Below are 21,892 nucleotides of genomic sequence, written 5' to 3'. Positions count from 1 at the left end.
GAAAAGGAACATCTTATTTTTTCTCAGAACATGTATGTTTGACCAAAACAGCTTAATTAACAACTGAAGGAAAGGGCTTATGAAAAATGCTCTGTCCAACGTAAACACTACACTGACCTGGCTTTTGGTGTCTTAATGAGCTGCTTTGCATGTCTCATTATGAGTCTATATACAGTGCTGTGAAAAAGTATTTGCCACATCCTGATTTCTTCTGTTTTTGTGTATCTCTTATACTAAATTGTTTCAGAAATTTAAATAAAATCTAAGATCAAACAAAGGCAACCCGAATAAACAAAAATAACACAGTTTGTAAAAGATAAAGTTATTTATTGAATCAAAAAAATGTATCCAATACCAACTGGCCCTGAGTGAAAACTTACTTGCCCCAAGTAACTAATTCCCCAAATCTATGAAACTGCATTCAAAATGGTGTTCAGCTGGACTAGACGAAACCAGACCTGATTACTGCAAACGCTGTTCAATCACATCAACACTTAAATAGAACTTTTTCAACAGCATGAAGTTGGCTAAAAGGTCTTACCCAGTAACACACTATGCCAACGTTGAAAGAAATTCCAGAAATGACGAGGAAGAAAGTGATTGAAGTCCATCAGTCTGGGAAGGGTTACAAAGCTATTTCAAAAGCTCTGGGACTCCAAAGAACCGCAGTGAGAGCCATATTATCCAAATGGAAAAACTCAGCACAGCAGCAAAACTTCTTCCCAGCTGTGGCTGACTTTCCAAAATTCCTCCAAGAGCACAGCAACTACTCATCCAGGAAATCACAAAAGTGCCAAGGACAACATCGAAGGACCTACAGGCCTCTCTTGCATCAGTAAAGTTCACTGTTCATGACTCCACTATCAGAAAGACACTGGGGGAAAATGGCATCCCTGGAGTGGCAAGGCAAAAACCACTGCTTACCCAGAAGAACATTAAGGCTCGTCTGAATTTTGTCAAAACACACCTTGATGATCCTCAAACCTTTTGGGAGAATGTTCTGTGGACTGATGAGTGGAAAGTGGAACTGTTTAGAAGACAGGGGTCCCGTTACATCTGGCATAAACCAAACACCGAATTCCACAAAAAGATCATCATACCTACAGTCAAGCATGGTGGTGGAAGTGTGATGGTGTGGGGATGTTTTGCTGCTTCAGGGTCTGGGAAACTTGCAATAATTGAGAGAAGCATGAATTCTGCTCTCTACCAGAAAATCCTAAAGGAGAATATCCAGTCTTCAGTCCGTAAGAAACTCAAGTGCAATTGAATTATGCAGCAAGACAATGATCCAAATCATAGGAGTAAGTCCTAGTCCTATAAGTAAATGAAAGACTGATCTCCAGTTATCGGAAGTGTTTGGTTGCTAAAGGTGTTATTCAGTTATTGCTGCTAAAGGTGGCACAACCAGATTGTAAGTTTAAGGGGGCAATTAGTTTTTCACATTGGTAATAGGTGTCGGATAACTTTTTACTTGCGTCAATAAAAATAATAAAAACTGTATTGTGTCTTTACTCAGGTTGCCTTTGTTTTATGTTGTATTTTATTTGAAAATCTAAAACTATTTAGTATGAGATATACACAAAAACAGAAGAAATCAGGACAAATACTTTCCCCCAGCACTGTACCAGTCGAGGGACTGCAAGCAACACTGTTGCTGGTAAAGGTTCAATAAAGGATTGGAGAAGGTACATTAACCTCTCTGAAGGCCCAAAATTCCAACTTTGTGTTCCTGCAAGTTGAAACAACTAAAAATGGGAAGGAATTATTCTGTGTTTGACTAAAGTTCATAACTCTGAATTTTCAACCTAGGAAAGATCAAAGAAAACACCCCCTTAACTGGCAATTCCTACAAGGTGTCCTTAACCCTGAGTTCAGCATACGATGTCATGTCAAAACATCATCAACAGTAAAATTAAATATCACTGTATATATAAAATAAATATTCACTACTTTAAATGGGTTTATAGTAGGATTGATTTAGATTAATCAACGGAGACACACTCTGTTAAATCTTTAACACTGGACGTACAGTTCATTGTTTTCAGAAAGTAAATAGATCATAAACTCATGATTACTAATGTTAACTGGCTAACTTGTTGCTAAAAAAACACGTTTTCATGGATGTGTCCGTTTTTCCCCACTTTGTCATCTGAATGTGCCGAGCTCAAAATGACATAATTCTGACTTCAGACCTCCCATTTCTGAGCATTAACTTCAAATGGAATTGCATTCGGTTAAATGCTTTGTTACTGGTCTAATAAACATGTACAGTATCTCACAAAAGTGAGTACACCCCTCACATTTTTGTAAATATTTGATTATATCTTTTAATGTGACAACACTGAAGAAATGATACTTTGCTACAATGTAAAGTAGTGAGTGTACAGCTTGTGTAACAGTGTAAATTTGCTGTCCGCTCAAAATAACTCAACACACAGCCATTAATGTCTAAACCGCTGGCAACAAAAGTGAGTACACCCCTAAGTGGAAAATGTCCAAATTGGGCCCAAAGTGTCAATATTTTGTGTGGCCACCATTATTTTCCAGCACTGTCTTAACCCTCTTGGGCATGGAGTTCACCAGAGCTTCACAGGTTGCCACAGGACCACATCTCATCAGACCACAGTACATGGTTCCAGTAATCCATTTCCTTAGTCTGCTTGTCTTCAGCAAACTGTTTGTGGGCTTTCTTGTGCATCATCTTTAGAAGAGGCTTCCTTCTGGGACGACAGCCATGCAGACCAATTTGATGCAGTGTGCGGCGTATGGTCTGAGCACCGACAGGCTGACCCCCCACCCCTTCAACCTCTGCAGCAATGCTGGCAGCACTCATACGTCTATTTCCCAAAGATAACCTCTGGATATGACGCTGAGCACGTGCACTCAACTTCTTTGGTCAACCATGGCGAGGCCTGTTCTGAGTGGAACCTGTCCTGTTAAACCGCTGTATGCTCTTGGCCACCGTGCTGCAGCTCAGTGTCAGGGTCTTGGCAATCTTCTTATAGCCTAGGCCATCTTTATGTAGAGCAACAATTCTTTTTTTTTTTCAGATCCTCCGAGAGTTCTTTGCCATGAGGTGACATGTTGAACTTCCAGTGACCAGTATGAGGGAGTGTGAGAGCGATGACACAAAATTTAACAGACCTTCTCCCAATTCACACCTGAGACCTTGTAACACTAACAAGTCACATGACACCGGGGAGGGAAAATGGCTAATTGGGCCCAATTTGGACATTTTCACTTAGGGGTGTACTCACTTTTGTTGCCAGCAGTTTAGACATTAATGGCTGTGTGTTGAGTTATTTTGAGGGGACAGCAAATTTACACTGTTACACAAGCTGTACACTCACTACTTTACATTGTAGCAAAGTGTCAATTCTTCTGAAGGTGTGAGGTTTTCTGTTCAAGTAGGAGTAACAACACCTCATGTGGAACCAAGAGGCTCAATTCTGAGTAACCGACCAGGTCACTGGATGCCAGCACAACTTTCTCAGCTGCTGCTACCTCACGTACATATGGGGGAAACCCTGTAGCGACTCGACACTGTGCCCTGGAGAAAGTGGTAGAGGTGCTAAGTTGTCCTTTAGCATTAGGTTGTATATCGTTAGTGATTCTCAATACCCTTAACACAAGTGTGTGAAAGTGTGAAAGTGTAAGGACGTCCATCAAATAGGAATGCAAACCAGAACTGTCTTTATCAAGAGATATACTGAAAAAATGCATTAGCTAAATCTACGACTGAAAACCATTCGCTATTTACTGGAACCTGGCTTAATGAAGTGTAAGAATTTGGCACATCTGGAGCTCTCTGTTTGACTGCTGCATTAACCGCTTGCAAATCTTGCACAAATCTCCATTCATCATGTTGTAGGTTTTTTTTTTTTTTTGCTTCTCACACTGGAAATATTGAAGTGCGCACTGACGAATCAGGACAGGGGACAAGGACCCCTGCTTTTAGTAGTGAATTAAATACTGGCCTAATTCCCTCAATAGCTTCTGATTTAAGAGGGTATTGAGATTGTCTGGGCCTAAAGTCAGATTTGGGCGTGATCACGACTGGTGGTGCACTTCTAATCAGGCCTACGTCACGTTTCCCTTGGGCCCACAGCCTGAGAGGCACCTTCTATAATTGTGGGTGTCGGGCTTGTCCCAAGGTTCAGAAACATTCCTTTGTCATGACAAATAACATTCCGGTTAACCTTGCACATTTCCTTAAAGAATTTTTATAAACTCCCAGTGACAGGCTGTACCACATGTTGGAGGTGGGTTTCTGTTCCCAATCTGTAATTTTCCCACTCTCACATAATCTGACCGACAGTACCACGTCTTTCTACTGTTTGTTCTTTATTTTGGCTTATGAGACGTGGGGCGCTGATACTGGGACAAAAAATACATGCAACTGCGTGTCACTCAATTTGACTGAGCATGCACAAAATTTGTCACACCAGTATAGGTACAGCTTTTCACTTTATGGGATATCCATAAACCATTCTTTCTCAAAATTAAAGTCTCTTCCTTCATGCACTTACGCTGTGCAATGAAAGGCAGAGGACAGCATAAAATCAACATAGTTGTCCTTCATCTTATCATGTACCAATGTCAACAACTGAGCAAAGGCTCTAGGCTCGTTATGCATGGACCACTGATAAACACAGAGCTCTGTTTCTTTAACAAATAAAGTTCCCAAAGATGAGTCATCAGTTATTGTTGCTCCCTGAGGTGAGGACATCAAATTTAACTGTAAAACACACATTAGGTCCCTGCCCAGTAGATTTACTGGACATGAAGATGAAATTAGGAATTGTTGGGTTACTCGTTTCCCATTTTCACATTCGCAAACCAGCTGTTCAGAGAAACGTTCTAATACTGAATGTCCTGTCACGCCCATGGAGTGCAGTGACCATGAACTCATTTTCATGGATTCTTTTAATTTGCAGTGTTTTATTACTGAATACGTTGCTCCTGAATCTACCAAAAATGTGACAAATGTGACTGTCTGTTAACTACAAGAGTTATACATGGTAACTGTGTAAAAGGAGAGGCATTATACTTTAAAAGGTTAAGGGTCATGACTGGTTCAGACATTTGTGATTTGTCAGTCTGACTAATGTTGGATGTGGGTATGTGCATATATTCCTGTTCTTTGTGAGCTAACTGATAGTTTGGGTGTTTGGCGCGGTGACGTAATGACGTGTGTCTTAATCTAATTATGTTTTATAACATGTAAAACGGGTACATGAAAGGATTATTCTAAAAGTGACTCATGTAAACACCTTAATCACATTATTATCTTACTCAGAGTAAGGTCAATAATTAGATTACTGCTGTCCATGTAAATATAAAATTCATAAAATTCATAAAATTCTCATTCTAATTCTAAATTCTTGATGATTCCTACCAGTCAGTGGTAAGGCTGCATCGGTCTTTCGCTCTGCACAACAAAGGAAAAAATCGCCTACGCAAACACGTACTTCAGAGTGAAACTTTTCGCGAGCGTCCTCCGGTTTGCTTGTTGTCAAGAAAAGCTGAAAAGACTCTCGCAGCTCAGCCAGAGACGCCAAATTGTCGTGGAAATTAGACACAGTCGCTGACTCGTCCTCTGAAGGTAAAAAGGTTTATTACAGAAAGATGGTTAATACAGGATAGAATAAAGCAGGATAGAATAATGAGAGCACTCTGAAGCGCTTGTGCTGAACCACTACTATATATATGAAATGCAGAGCATGACACACTTCTGTGTACTGATAAGAAGCGGTTTGAGGCAGTTCAAACAGGCTTTGTTTTAGGATCTTGGAAGATGTTTATATGAACCTTGAACAGAAGAACATGTTTGTGTCTCTGTAAGCAGGTAAACATTCTTTGTCTTTAATTTATTCATTTTCATATGAATTTACATGTGATTCATTTACATGAGATTAATTTTCATGAGATTCATTTTCAAGTGATACATTTTCATGTGATACATTTACGTATGATTCATTTACATGTGATTCATTTACTAATTTGCTTCTCTTTAAATCCAGTTTTAGACTGTGATATCACAAAGGTTTTTCCAGATTATTACTTGCTACACTGTATGAGATAACCCCAGTAAAAGTGCCTGAATTCTATAATATAATTTGTTCACCATGTTAGGTTTAAATCCTCTAAAAACAGATTCGCAATTAAATAACATTACATCCTTCAAAGCATTGGCATGTTCTGCTTACTCCCACAATCCTCCAAACTTCCACACCCAAAGTCTCCATAAACAAATGAGACAGTAGTGTATCCTACAGAAACCTAACGTTGTCCACAGTGTGAAAACACCTCGGAGAGTAACATGAACTAACCAACAAAATTACCAAGACTGAAAAACAGTCTGCACACAATATTAAATATAATGTCCCTACCTTTTAAAGACTTGTAACAAATAATATAACAGTGTATCACGTAAAGCCGAGGAGATAACACTAACAAAATTAAATATACAGAAACTCTAACCCGGTCAGAGCTTCAAAACAGAGAAGCACATTAATACAGAAATACATTTTAAGAGGAGTAAGTCCACAAAATCTAGGTGAAGTAATGCAACGACAATATCTTCGATAAAAATCTGAATTCTGTAGAGCTGGAAGGCCGAGTGCAAAAAAATAAAAATAAAAGAAGAGCGAAAAAGACTCCGCTGTGTAGGTGATGCAGTTCACCCCGATATCAAGAGTTTAACGTAGTCTCCTACTTCCTCCACTGAAATAAAGTCCTTCTGGACACCGTTATATGTAATGCGAAGCCGAGCTGTGTGAAGTATTCCATAGCGAGCGCCCTCAATACCACAAAGTTGACGACGAACCTCGTTAAATGCGGCCCGGGCCCGGGCTGTCTTGGCTGTGTAGTCAGGGAAAACGGAGATGGTCAGATTCCTCACTTTAATCCGCTGGGTCTCTCTCGCACGGCGAAAAATGTCAACACAGTCACTGTAATAGTAGAATCTGCACACAATAGCTCGTGGTCGTTTGGGCTTCAGCTGAAGGGTCTGGTGGGACCAGTCCAAAACCGGCTCCTTCTCCAGACCAAACGCCTCTTTTAACAAGGCCGCTGCAGCAGCAGTTGTACAGGTGTCAGCGCCCTCTGGAACTCCCACTATCCTAACGTTATTGCGCCGTGACCTCGACTCCAAATCCTCACATTTATTCTCTAATTGAGTCACGGTCGCAGTGAGAGACTCGATAGGAGTCTTCATATGAACTATGTCATCAGTGCAACCGGAGAGAGCGTGCTCCGTTTCCCCAACAGGACCTTTCAGTGTTGATATGGTAGCCACGGTAGAAACTTTATCACTAGCCAGCTGTCTTTTCACGGCCTGCAGGTCAAGCTGGACAGTAGACAGCGCATCCCCGAGAGTCTCCTGGAGATTCTGGAGCTGCTTTTTAAAAATATCGGCGATGTCCTTCCTCAGTAAAGCCAGCAGCACGAGCCTGAGTGCGGTGAAGTCAGTGAGTAGCTCGGCGATGTGGATTCAGGGGGAGAAGGGGACTCACTTCACTGAGGCGCGCACACTTGGCCTCAGTCGTGTCTGAATGCTACCACGGGTTTTCGTGTTCTTTCCAGACATTTAACATACCACAAAGTTAAAATTGCAAACAAGGAAACAGAGTAGAATAAGTCAAAATATATTCTATGACCGAAAAGCACTAATTACAATTTAAATCGAAATCAGCAGGAGCCTCCAACTTCGCGTCCTACTCCATCGAATTCCGAACTTTTTTTAGGTAAACATTCTTTACTGATCTCAGTGACATGACACGGCCTTCTTAGGCGTTATCCTCAGATGATCAGAAAAAGAACAAAACTATTACAAAGTGAAAATTTGTAATTTCCCTCACAGATCACGAGAAAAAGTACGTAGCTGATGTGATCACTACTTAATAATGACAACATTTCTTCATTTTGCTTATTTTTCCAGAAAAAAGATATCACAGTTAGCATTCTTGTTTTTAGTCATGCTTTCAATTTCACACAATTTTCACACAAATGCATTTTCACTAGACCTTTAACATGAAATATTATACTTGCATTAGACTACAAAGTGGATCAAGCCCGTGTAATTACACATATTTTAGATTATTAAAAAATCTAAATCATATTGCAGTCTGTGAATTTACTCAAACAACTGAATGCATGCAAGATCAAAAATAAACACTGAACTCTGCATAACAGAAAACCCACTGGCCTTGTTAACAACCAATTGGGAAGCAGTTAAGAGAGTTCTGGCCCTCCCACCTGGAGTTCTGACCTTCCAATTTAGTTTTATGACCCACCCATTTGGAGTTATGAGCCTCCCTTTTACAGTTATGCTCTCCCATTGGAGTTATGACCCTCCCATTTGACATTATGACCTCTTATCACCCCATTTTGACATCTGGCTTTTGGCATTATGACCCCATTATGACATCTGGAGTTATGACCTATTTGCAGTTATGCCCTCCCATTTGGAGTTACACCCTTCCCATCTGAAATTGTGCCCTGCCAATTGCAGTTATGACCTTCTATTTGCAATTATGACCTCCTCTTTGAAATTATGACCTCCCATTTAGAGTTATGACCTTCCCATTTGGAATTATGCCCTCCCATTTGGAGTTATGACCTCCTATTTGAAGTTATGACCTTCCCATTTGGAGTTATGCCCTCCCATTTGAAGTTATGCCCTCCCATTTGAAGTTATGACCTCCTATTTGGAGTTATGCCCTCCCATTTGGAGTTATGACCCTTCCATTTGGAGTTATGACCCGCCCATCTGTTGTTATGATCCTCCCACTTGAAGGTACACCCTACCCACTTGGAGGTATTCCAGTTTGCAGTAATATCCTTCTTGGTGCCAGTATTTGGTTGTGTTGTGCTGAACCCTGTCTCCGGCAGGTTTAAAAGAAGCTAGATTAAAGGTCAGATACAGTGACATCTGGTGGCAGGTGTATTATTTATAAGTGACCCAGCAATTGAGATTCAAAGTAAGCAAGTGGCACAGCCAGGTTTAACCCACACTCTATACATGAACTCAGTCCCAGAACCGGAGCTGTGACAGTGCAATTGCTCCACTAATTTCCAAACACCACACTTTAATATCATGACTGATGCAAAAATTGCTCAATTCGTGTGATTTTACACTTTACTACCCCTGTGAAAATGAAAATACTGGTGCACCTCAAAAAATTTGAATAACGTGGAAAAGTTTTTTCCGTAATTAAATTTTTTTTTTTTATTATTGAACTTTTTTTGGAACTGTGCTTCTCCACTCTTCCTCCAGACTCTGGGACCTTGATTTCCAAATGAAATGCAAAATTTGCTTTCATCTTCCCCATGATTGTGGCTGTGTGTACTGAACCAGACCGAGAGATTAAAGGCTCAGGAAACCGTTTCAGGTGTTTTGAGTTAATTAGCTGATTAGAGCTCTTCTCAGGTCGACATTTCTGTATTATAAATTCTTTATTCTAATATTTTGAGATACTGGATTTTTTTTATTTCCATGAGCTTTAAGTCATAATTATTAAGATTTTAAAAAAAGGCTTAAAATATTTCACTTTGTGTAATGAATCTAGAATATATTAAACTTTTTAAATTAAATTACGGGGAAAAAAAACACTTTTCCACGATATTCAAAGTTTTTTTAGATTCACATGCATATAACAAATCCAGACACAAATGGTAGTTACCTGGACACCTCATGACAGATAGCCCCATGAATAGTGTTCATTGTGTTTTACATATATATGTTATATATATATATATATATATATATATATATATATATATATATATATATATATATATATATATATATATATATATATATATATTGCATATGTATGTATATATATATATATATATTGCATATGTATGTATATATATATATATATATATATTGCATATGTATGTATATATATATATATATATATATATATATATATATATATATATATATATATATATATTGCATATGTGTATATATATATATATATATATATATATATATATATATATATATATATATATATATATATATATATATATATATATTGCATATGTATGTGTGCGTGTGTACGTATGTATTTCGAGACAGTCTAGTATTTCCGTTCAGCTGCCATGAAGAAACTACATGTGTCTACCTAAACCCTCTCTATTCTCATGCACTTCAACACTCGCGAGATCAAGAGGGAGAGTAAGTTAAGGAAATATGGCGATGTCTAATTTGTTAAAGGTAAGACCTTACAGTTCGATTGTTTCCTATTGTGCATCAGTAACTGGCGCTCTGCGTGTTTACTGAAAACGCGAGGAATTATTTCCTCTTGTGTTTTATACGTGAGAGTTTTGCTTGGGTACCTTCCTGCAAAACCACTTTCTGCCAGGTAGTTGACTAAAGACTGATTAGCCGAGCTGTTTTGCTAGTGAACGAACATCAACGACCGTTTTCCCCCGCACCTGTATTCCGACGAATGTGGCATTCCTCGCCACGATTGGTTAGTCATATGTGTCCGGCTCTCTGATTGGTTAATACCTTCTGCGCTCCAGGACGTGAGTTGGAATTACTGGCCAATCCAATCGCTGAAGGCGACCCCCCCCCCTTTCTTTTGGAATACGGGTGGGGAAAAATAATGCCGCACAGCTAGCTAGCTAGCATTCAAGCATAGTATTGGCCCATTTTATCTTAATAGCTAGCAAACAGTAATATTATTCCTTGTATTATTGATTCAAAGCTATATTCTGTCTGTCGTCTTTATTCTTTGCTCTGCAGACGCGCAGTTTTTATATAATCGCACATATTAGTTTGGATGTAGTTAATCTGCGGTGGATTAGCGGTTAGCTTGATAGTTAGCGAAGTAGCTGCCTGGGATGGTTTCAATAATTTGATGCCGGTTAGCAGCACTAGCAAGCAAATATTCTGATTATGAATGCATTTGAAAGTTTTACATGAATTCTTCCTCGCTTAAACAAAAACGGGGCGACTTAGCAGATATTAGGTTCGTGTTAAACCTTTCATTCACTAACATGAAAGATTTTATCTGCAGCCTAGCCTAGCCTAACTAACGCCTCCGCTGCTCTTTACATTTACAGAGCCTTTAAGAAAAAGTTCCTCTGTAACGATGCGGTACAGTTTATTAAAAACTGTTGTTACATAACTGACATGGTGAAGTGTTTTTAAACGAGTTTTGGACCCTCATAAATGAACCAAGTTCCCCTGTCAGCTGTCACCTACTTTACATTTCTATGTCAGAAGATTTTCTGGAAAGTGGCTCAGATGGAGAACACACTGCAGGCATAGAGCTGGTTAAAGGGCTTGATTTGAAGCAAAACTCCACCCTGAAACTCTTTAAATAGGTTTAGATTCAGATATTTGTGATGTGTTTCGTGATGCAGGTGCAGATTTTTTGGTTGGTGGTGTATTTTCTTGTTCTTGGGAGAAGTTAGTGGTTGTGTGCAGTGCTAAGGCCACAAGAGGAGAAAGGCTGCCATCCCAGACATACAGCGGTGCTTGAAAATTTGTGAACCCCTTCGAATTTTCTGTAAATATGACCTAAAACATCAGATTTTCCACACAAGTCTTAAAAGTGGACAGGGAGCACAAATGAGACAAAAATATTATACCTGGTCGTTTTATTGAGGGAAATGATCCAATATCACATATCGGAGAGTGGCAAAAGTATGTGAACGTCTAAGATTAATAGTTAATTTGAAGGTGAAATTAGAGTCAGGTGTTTTCAATCAATGGGATGACAATCAGGTGTGAGTGAGCGCCCTGTTTTATTTAAAGAACAGGGATCTATCAAAATCTGATCTTCACAACGCATGTGTGTGGAAGTGTATCGTGGCATGAACAAAGAATATTTCTGAGGACCGCCGAAAAAGAGTTGTTGATGCTCATCAAGCTGGAGAAGGTTACAAAACCATCTCTAAAGAGTTTGGACTCCACCAATCCACAGTCAGACAGATTGTGTACAAGTGGAGGAAATTCAAGACCAGTGTTACCCTCCCCAGGAGTGGAGACAAAGAAAGATCACTCCAAGAGCAAGACTTGTAATAGTCCGTGAGGTCACAAAGGAGCCAGTGTAACTTCTAAGCAACTAAGGATTATGTTTGGAGAAAGGAAAACACTGTATTCCAGCATAAGAGCTTTATCCCATCTGTGAAACATGCTGGTGGTAGTATCATGGTTTGGGTCTGTTTTGCTGCATCTGGACCAGGACGACTCGCCATCATTGATGGAACAATGAATTCTGAATTATACCAGAGAATTATAAAGTAAAATGTCAGGACATCTGTCCATGAACTGAATCTCAAGAGAAAGTGGTTCATGCAACAAGACCGTGACTCTAAACACACAAATCGTTCTACCAAATAACGGTAAAAGAAGAATAAAGTTAATGTTTTGGAATGGCCAAGTCAAAGTCCAGAAATGTTGTGGAAGGACCTGAAGCAAGCAGTTCATGTGAGGAAACACACCAACATCCCAGAGCTGCAGCTGTTCTGTACTGAGGAACGGGATAAAATTCCTCCAAGCCGATGTGCAGGACTGATCAACAGTTACCGGAAACGTTTAGTTACAGTTATTGCTGCACAAGGGGGTCACACCACATACTGAAAGCAGAGGTTCACATACTTTTACCACTCACTGATATGTAATATTGGATCATTTTCCTCAATAAATAAATGACTGTGTGTAATAATTTTGTCTCATTTGTTTAATAATTTTCTCTTTATATACTTTAAGGACTTGCGTGAAAATCCCATGTTTTAGCTCACATTTATGCAGAAATACAGAAACTACACAAACTTTCAAGCATCACTGTAAGTACAGAAGCCCTAAGAGGCTATGCATGATCTTTTTTTTTTTCTTTCTTCTTCTTATTTTTTTTTTTTGTTGTGATAACGACTTTATTTTCTCGTAATCGCCGCATAACAAAAAGCTGTTTTCTCACAACGTAATTTTATCACGAGAAAATCTCGCACCTTTGTGATTGGGACTAGTGTCACATTCACGTTTTTGTCTTCACAGTTGCCATCATGAATTTAATCATTACCCTCTGCCGAGATGGACTTTATCTCCGCGTTAAGAGAGAGGGGTCCTTCTCACATGTCGGATACGGCTGTCAATCTCTGACAAACTTAGAGCTTTTTCAGCTTGAGTGATGATAATTGAGTAATAATGCATAGCCTCTTCGTACTTCCAAACATAATGGTAACGGTCAGGTTGTGCTCCTATCTTACATGGAAGTTACGGAGACAACAAATCCTGGGCTTAAAGTTAAAGAATTCAGCGTAGCTGTACAACACTGTTTTGTGATGAGTTGCAGCATAGCCTCCGATGACTGTTTATAAGATGCACGTATACAATGGCATTGAGTGCGCTATATTAGCATGAAAGTTGAAGCTTTGGTAGCTGATCAGTTTGAGCAGAGTGTCCAGATGAAGAGGTGAGAGAGCTGGACAGACTAAAGGACTAAAGCTCTGCTGCATCACTCTTTCGGTAGAAGAGAAGCAAGAGCTAGATGGCACAATCACTGGGATGTGAAACAACACGTCATGAAAGAAGTTTATTTAGGAAAAAAAGTCCATTCAGAATTTATTTATAAAATAAATCTGTCATGCAAGATCACATGTTCATTTTAAAGTATAATACACAAGTCCTTCAGATTTTTTTATATTTTTTTCCTTTAAGGATTCGGACCATTAGCGGCTATCTGCCAGTTCTGGGATTCGTTCCAAATTTCCGTGCATCAGAAAATGACAAACCTGATCTGATTGTGATCCGATCCCAACGCTTACGATTTCGTCTGACACGTGAACACAAACTGTCTCAAAGCACCCTGCCATCGCTCCTCTGATATTTATTTTTTTTAACAGAAGTTTGAGTGACGTCTTGTTGACTGTGTGAATGTCCGTGTGAGAATGTCAGTGATGTGCAAGTGTCTGCTCTCCAGAAAGATTAACTGGAGCGTTATTCAATAGAGCGCTACAAAAACGAGGCCCGGCAAACGTTAGTTTAAAAAAATAAATAAATGAATACTGTGGTGTTTTAATGAAGCCATTTTGATCTTTCTCAGAACAAAGGGTCCCTCCAGTTTGAGGACAAGTGGGATCTGATGCGTCCGATTGTCCTGAAGTTACTTCGCCAGGAGTCTGTAACGAAGCAACAGTGGTTCGATCTGTTCTCGTAAGATTCTTTCATTGAAGTTGATGCTGATTATCAGACTTGGTCTAATCTTACTCTTTAAATTCGCCTGAAATGTCCATCTTAATGCTGTGTCTTTTTCTGCTTTTTTTTCTGCCATAGAGACGTTCATGCAGTCTGTCTATGGGATGACAAAGGCCCAGCAAAGATTCACCAGGCTCTTAAGGAGGACATTTTAGATTTTATAAAGCAAGCCCAGGCGGTAAGGAAGATCATGTTTTTGTTATTGTTGTTTGGTTGTCTTTGATCCAATAAGGAGCCGTGTGAGATAAATTCCCAGCATCACTGTGTATTTGCTGTCATCATCATGGCAAACATGGAGGACAGCACCTGTGGGGACTGCATTCAGTGGAAGGATGGGGGAAATTGGCGATATACTTGTGGTGGTTATTGGTTATTTAGAGAGTTGTGTTCGAAACAGTTACCCAAGAACTGTGGCTACAATGATAAAGAAATATCCTCCTGTATAAATGTTCAGTGACTCCTTCAGCACTGTGATCCCACTGCTCCTGACTCCTCATCACTCAGTGTCAGCAGTAGCTGCAAAAAGCTAGCCATCTGGTCTTTTTCTTCACCTTCTCGACCTGATAATGTACAGCCGGCTGAGAAAACAAACTGAGAAAATTGTGCTGCAGGCTTGGGGTATGAGCACATTTTGATTTGTTTCTTCTACTGTCATGGATCGTCTCACAAATACAGTGTGATGCGTGTGAATTATGGAGCACAGATATCCAAAGATTTCAGAGGAGAGGAGCATTCACATTAAAGTCACAGTTCCAAATGTAACTTACTGCCAAGAAGAGCACGAATCGAAATTGTAAATTGTGCAGTAAATCTTGTAATGTGAACGCAGCTTCAGTCTGAGCATCTGTGAGGGGTTTTTTTGGTCAATTATTATACTGCGCTTCTTGACATGAGAAATTCATGTCATGAACACTGACTGTCTCCCAAACCAGTTACTGCTGTGCTAAAAATTAGTACATCAATCATGTTGCTGTTTATTTGACTGTTTGTGACGCGGCGTACGGGCTAGAACGTACGCAAGCAAAAACAAGCGTGAACCTAGCCGAACTGTTGAATCTGCGATGTCAGCGAACCCAGCGGCAGACTGGTTATATGCCACTTTCAGCATTTTTGTCCTTGCTGTTTGGGTGGAAATTGATTTTTTTTTTTAAATAATTGACTGGGGAAAAGTGTTCATGGCATGCTAACTAACTTTTAAACACAAGGTCGATGTAGAAGAGATTAGATTAACATGGCATCCTGCAGTAATTCCATCATTTGAAGGTGCTACTCAGTGCCATGTCAGTGTTGTTTTGTTCTCCTCCTCTGGAAAAAATACAGATCAAATTACCTGTGTTTTTTTGTTTGTTTTTTAACTATGAGCTCTGATGATATTAGATATCCCTGTCATTACTAATCACTAAAGCATATAAAACAACAAATGGCACACACATCTGGATTTGTAGGAAAGACATCCCGGTAGAAATTCGCTCATCCTGTGTTAATTTGATTGCCGTCCATTCTCAAGAGGTTTTTTTTTTTTTTTTTAATCATTGAGGAGACCAGTAAACATTAATACAAATATCACACATGCAGTATCTGGATAGGGCTGTTTTTTTTTTTTTTTTATCTTCAAAACCGCATTTTTATCTTCAAAGATAATTTCCCCCACCAGTTTGAATGATCCTTTAATTCTGATTTTTTCCACTGCCATGCTCTTCAGAGGGTGCTCAGTCACCAAGATGACACGGCCCTCCTCAAGGCTTACATCGTGGAGTGGAGGAAGTTCTTCACTCAGTGTGATATACTACCTAAGCCATTTTGCCAGCTTGAGATCACTCTGATGGGGAAACAAGGCAGCAACAAGAAGTCGAACGTCGAGGACAGCATCGTGCGGAAGGTGAGCAGGGAGAGAGCAGGAGAATGCGAGCCGTCAGCTCGGTGTTTAAGCAGTAAACGTGTGCGATGTATGACGTGAAGTTTGTTTTCACTCCTCTATCCATTCCTAGCTGATGTTGGACACTTGGAACGAATCCATTTTTTCCAACATCAAGAACAGACTGCAGGATAGTGCAATGAAGCTGGTCCATGCCGAAAGACTCGGAGAGGCTTTCGACTCTCAGCTGGTCATCGGAGTGCGCGAGTCTTATGGTAAGGACAAAAGCATTTGGAAACTGTGCATTTGTTTTTACTGCACAGTATTTAATACTGGAGGTGTTGTATCAATTTTCTAAGATTAAGGTCAAGTCTGTGTTTTTCTAGAATATTTATGTAACCACGCTTTTTTGGTCTAATGCTGGTATATTTATTATGCAAGGAATAACACACAACAGATCATGCTGTTATACTAAAAACAAAAAAGTGCAAGGCTTGGGGGGTGATATGGGGGGGTTGATGTTCCATGACGCAAGTCATTGTGCATGTGTTACTATAGAAGCAACCTATTATAACAGGTGCATTAATATTAACCTGTCGGTCATGTTACATATTTACCACGCTGTGGTTGGATATACACCGATCAGCCATAACATTAAAACCACTGAGACGTGAAGTGAATAACATTGATTATCTTGTTAAAGTGGCACCTGTCGAGGGGTGGGGTATATTTATTAGGCAGCAAATGAACAATCAGTTCTCGAAGTTGATGTGTTGGAAGCAGGAAAAATGGGCAAGCGTAAGGATGTGAGCGACTTTGTTGTGGGTACAAATTGTGTTGGCTCGCTGACCGGATCAGAGCATCTCCAAAACGCCAGGTCTTGTGGGGTGTTCCTGGTATGTAGTGGTTGGAAGGACAACTGGTGAACCGGTGACAGGGTCATGGGTGCCCAAGGCTAACTGATGTATATGGGGAGCGAAGGCTAGAGTGTGTGGTCCAATCCCACAGAAGAGCAGCTTTTCAGTAGCACAAATTGAGTAAGAGCGAGAGGGAGAGATGGATAGAGAGAGAGAGAGAGAGACAGCAAATATGTGAGTATATGTGTTATCTCTACATGAAGATCCCTAATTGTAACCATTTTCGCAGTGAACCTGTGTTCCAACCCCGATGATAAGCTGCAGATCTACAGGGATAATTTTGAGAAGGCCTACCTGGACTCCACTGAGAGGTTCTACAGGACACAGGCTCCTTCCTACCTGCAACAAAATGGAGTCCAAAACTACATGAAATATGTAAGAGGTTTACAGTAAAAAAAAATTAAGGCAGCGGGTTATGATTCTGTGTGGGGGTGTTATTGTAAATTGTGGCTCCTTGACAAAAGGTGCACCTGCCTACGGGTGTACACCTGTCCCTTCGATTACGTTGCCATGTCTGATGCACCTTCATGACAAACTATGGAGTTCTTTAAATGGTGCAGCCTAAAGATCATTTGGTTTACTGAGGATGGTATCACTTAAAAACACTTGGGCTTTAGACCACAATTCATATGAACAGCTATGCTAGATGTAGTAGAAGATGTAGTTGACCTGATGTGGATGGGAATTGGCCACGACTAAATTAGCGCTAAATAAAAATCTCTAAAATTCCACTCATAGCTTCGTGTAATAAATGATTCCCTCATAGTTTAGTAGCACTTAACTGGCTGGAGTATAGGGGATGAGAATATAGGAGTTAAGAACAGAGTAATACTTTGTGCAAAATTAATTACTAGCCCATGTTAGATTAACTGGTAATGTGGTCTACAGTAGTGTTTAACTAAGCTTATACACCTTTCCAAATACACTATATGGCCAGAAGTATGTGGACACCTGACCATCACACCCATATGTGGTTCTTCACCAAACTGTTGTCACAAAGTTGGAAACACACAATTGTATAGAATGTCCTTGGTATGGTGTAGCATTAAGATTTCCATTCATTGGAACTAAGAGGTTCAGACCTGTTTCAGCATGACATTGCCCCTGTGCGCAAAGCGAGCTCCATGAAGACCGGTTGGAGTGCAAGAACTCGAGTGGCCTCCACAGAGCCCTGACCTCATCCCCACTGAACGCCTTTGGGATGAAATGGAACGCCGACTGCACCCCAGGAGTCCTCACTCGACATCAGTGCCTGACCTCACTAATGCTCTCGTGGCTAAATGATCACAAATCCCCACAATTATGCTCCAAAATCTAGTGGTGAAAGTGGAGGTTATTATAACAGCAAAGTGGGCTAAATATGCAATGGGATGTTCAGCAAGCACATGTGGGTGTGATGGTCAGGTGTCTTCAAACATTTTGCCGTATAGTGCATGTCTTTGGTGAAGAAAATGGATATAAAAGAATGATCCTTATTCTAAACTTTTATGTGTATACACTACCGGTCAAAAGTTTGGAGACACTTGAAACTGAAATGTTTCTCATGATCTTAAATACCTTTTTGATTTTATCAACATTTTATTTACAAATAAATATTTTTTAAACGGACAACTCGGAGAGAAATATTCCAGAAAGCAGCCAATAAGTGTCCAGCGTAGGTGTGAACTCCTTTAATACTGTTTAAAAAGCATCTCAGGGAAATTCCTCAAGAAATCGGTTGAAAAAATGCCAAGAATACATTTCTGGAAATTCTAGCCAAAAAGGGTGTCTACTTTGAAGATGCTAAAATATTAAATTATTGATTTATTTTGGCTTTTTTATCACAACATAATTACCATAGCTCCATTTGTGTTACTCCAAAGTTTTGATGACTATTTATTATTATTCTACAATGTGGGAAAAATAAAGAAAGAGTGTGTCTAAACTTTTGACTGGGGTGTGTATGTGTGTGTGTGTGTGTGTGTGTATGTGTGTGTATGTGTGTGTATATATATATATATATATATATATATATATATATATATATATATATATATATATATATATATATATATATATATATATATTTATTATAGGCTATCCATTTTACTAGTAATGTAAAAAGTTCTATTGCATACCTGTGATTGTATAACCTTTTTGCTTTTTTAAATGTTTGGTGCCATGTTTGTCACTTGCAGGCAGACGCTAAATTAAGGGAGGAGGAAAAACGTGCACTACGCTATTTAGAGACACGACGTGAATGTAACTCTGTTCAAGCAGTGAGTATTTAGAACCATGTCCTCCATTATATCTGTGAACCATAACCAGTGAAATATTGAATTACTGATTTGAGAAATAACCTTTCTTTTAGCTTATGGAATGTTGTGTAAATGCACTGGTGACGTCATTCAAAGAAACAATCTTGGCAGAATGTCCAGGCATGATTAAACGCAATGAGACTGACAGTGAGTATTGGAGCAACTGGTTTAATATTTCCTTTTGAGGATTAGTTGTCTTGTTGCTATAAATGTTACACAATGCCACGTACAATTACAGAGCTTCACCTGATGTTCTCACTGATGGATAAAGTACCCAGTGGAATTGAACCCATGCTTAAGGATCTGGAGGAACACATCATCAGTGCTGGCCTGGCTGACATGGTTGCTGCTGCTGAGACTATCACGACGGTGAGTGAGTGGGGGGTGGGGGTGGGGGGGTCAGGTACTGATTTCAGGCAAGAAGGTGTGGGGCTCAGTAGGTGTTCCAGTTCATCCCAAAGGTGCTCAGTGGGGTTGATGTCAGGGCTCGAGTTCTTGGCAAACCGTGTCTTCATGGATCTCGCTTTGTGCACAGGGGCGTTGTCATGCTGGAACAGGTCTGGGCCTCTTAGTTCCAGTGAAGGGAAATTGTAATGCTACAGCTTTCAAAGGCATCCACTATAATTGTGTGCTTCCAGCTTTGTGACAGCAGTTTGGGGAAGAACGACATATATATGAATTAATACATAAATGAAGGGGGGGGGGATGTGATAAATAAATACTGATCTAATATTTCTGTGTTCAGGACTCTGAGAAGTATGTGGAGCAGCTTCTCACTCTGTTCAACCGCTTTAGTAAACTTGTGAAGGAGGCGTTCCAGGACGATCCTCGATTCCTCACAGCCAGAGATAAAGTGAGTGCACTGCAGCGTATGTGTTACTGCTCTGGCTCTCTTAAACGTTTACTACAGTTTAATGAGAATAATGACACTATAATCTAAGTACTGCAGCAGACTAGGGCTGGGTGATAGGATGATGTTGGATGAACACTGAGTCAGTGCTAATCCATGACAGACAATGGTCTCGCACATTTTGTAACATCTTTTGAGAGACAAATAGTACAGAAAGGTTTACATTTTACCTTCATTTAGTTACACTGCATACTCTGCATGATGAAACTAGATCCATTTTATTATCAAAGACAGCAGACATTGTGAGGGGAAATTAATCCCTCCCAAAGTGATCATGTATGAAAAACAAGACAAATGTAGGATATATTATAAAGGTTTTTATTTATTAGGCATTTAGTTATTACATATATATACACAATATAGAATGAAGCATTTCTAAAATTAAACTAAAATTTCTAATTTAACTTGAGTAAAACGCAACAACACAAAAAGAGATCGTTTAGCCTTTATCATTAGCAAAAAGTATTTTAAAAAAGGATCTAGTATGGTCTATGTGAAAAAGATTACCATGAGTACTCTGCTGTAAACTCTGCTGTCTTACATATGGGGTTGGGATGTAATCAATTCTCATCTCTCTCTCTCTCTCTCTCTCTCTCGCTATCTATCTATCTATCTATCTATTTATTTATTTATTTATTTTACAAAAGGCTATTGTTATAACTATTTTTAGATATCTCCCAGCCCTGCTGTTTTATACTAACCCCTATAATAGTGACTGTTTATTAAGTGATGAATGAAATATGCAATACAGACACTACTGGAAGCTGATTACATAACCTCCTGTTCATTTTTACTAGGCGTACAAAGCGGTTGTGAATGATGCCACAATATTTAAGTTGGAGCTACCTTTGAAACAGAAGGGGTGAGTGAGCAAAAACAGCTGTGCATTTTGAAAATGCTGAAAAATTTCTGTGTTTACCTCATCCTGATTTCTTCTGTTTTTGTGTATCTCTCGTACTAAATTGTTTCAGAAATGAAAACAAAATCTAAGATAAAACAAAGGCAACCTGAGTAAACACAGAATACAGTTTTTAAATGACAATGTTAATTTATTGAAGCAAAAAAGTTCTCCAATACCAACTGGGTCTGTGTGAGTGTATTTGCTCCCATAGTTACTAATTCCTCAAATCTATCAAACTGCATTCATAATGGGCTTCAGCTGGACTAGACGCAACCAAACCTACTGCAAACCCTGTTCAATCAAATCAACACTTAAAGAGAACTTTTTCAACAGCATGAAGTTGGTTAAAAGGTCTTACCCAGTAACACACTATGGCAAAGTTGAAAGAAATTCAGAAATGATGACGAAGGAGGTGATTGAAATACATCAGTCTGGGAAGGGGTACAAAGCTATTTCAAAGGCTCTGGGACTCCAAAGAACCACAGTGAGAACCATTATCTCCAAATGGAAAAACTCAGCACAGCAGTGAACCTTCCATGAAGTGTCCGACCTTCCACAATTCATCCAAGAGTACAGCAACAGCTCATCCAGGAAGTCACAAAATGACAACATCAAAGGAACTACAGGTGTCTCGTGCATCAATAAAGGTCACTGTTCATGACTCCACTATCATAAAGACACACAGCCTCCATGGAAGTGTGATGGTGTGGGGATGCTTTACTGCTTCAGGACCTGGGAAACTTGCAGTAATCTAGGGAAACATGAATTCTGCTCTCTACCAGAAAATC

The 21,892-nt window shown here is 39.5% G+C and overlaps 1 protein-coding gene across 4 annotated transcripts in view; it reads left to right on the top strand.

The window, feature by feature from the left end:
* The first annotated feature begins 5,406 nt into the window (after positions 1 to 5,406).
* cul5a (cullin 5a) overlaps positions 5,407 to 21,892 on the top strand; it is a 24,846-nt gene continuing 8,360 nt past the window's right edge. The window contains exons 1-12 of one of the 4 annotated variants that reach the window (XM_053687361.1): positions 5,407 to 5,605; positions 7,346 to 7,472; positions 14,073 to 14,182; positions 14,303 to 14,402; positions 15,927 to 16,103; positions 16,213 to 16,354; positions 17,226 to 17,371; positions 19,174 to 19,254; positions 19,347 to 19,440; positions 19,532 to 19,662; positions 20,039 to 20,146; positions 21,001 to 21,065. In XM_053687361.1, the coding sequence (XP_053543336.1) occupies positions 7,422 to 7,472; positions 14,073 to 14,182; positions 14,303 to 14,402; positions 15,927 to 16,103; positions 16,213 to 16,354; positions 17,226 to 17,371; positions 19,174 to 19,254; positions 19,347 to 19,440; positions 19,532 to 19,662; positions 20,039 to 20,146; positions 21,001 to 21,065 (1,205 nt within the window). In that variant the 5' untranslated portion in view covers positions 5,407 to 5,605; positions 7,346 to 7,421. Of the gene's footprint in view, positions 5,606 to 7,226; positions 7,473 to 10,100; positions 10,232 to 14,072; positions 14,183 to 14,302; positions 14,403 to 15,926; positions 16,104 to 16,212; positions 16,355 to 17,225; positions 17,372 to 19,173; positions 19,255 to 19,346; positions 19,441 to 19,531; positions 19,663 to 20,038; positions 20,147 to 21,000; positions 21,066 to 21,892 lie in introns of those variants that run through there. The other 3 variants (XM_017490806.3, XM_017490804.3, XM_017490805.3) reach the window with 3 other exon arrangements.

The sequence above is a fragment of the Ictalurus punctatus genome, chromosome 17 (assembly GCF_001660625.3).
Source record: "Ictalurus punctatus breed USDA103 chromosome 17, Coco_2.0, whole genome shotgun sequence".
Classification (NCBI taxonomy): domain Eukaryota; kingdom Metazoa; phylum Chordata; class Actinopteri; order Siluriformes; family Ictaluridae; genus Ictalurus; species Ictalurus punctatus.
Note: the sequence above shows the minus strand (reverse complement) of the source record. Positions and strands in the feature narration are given on the sequence as shown.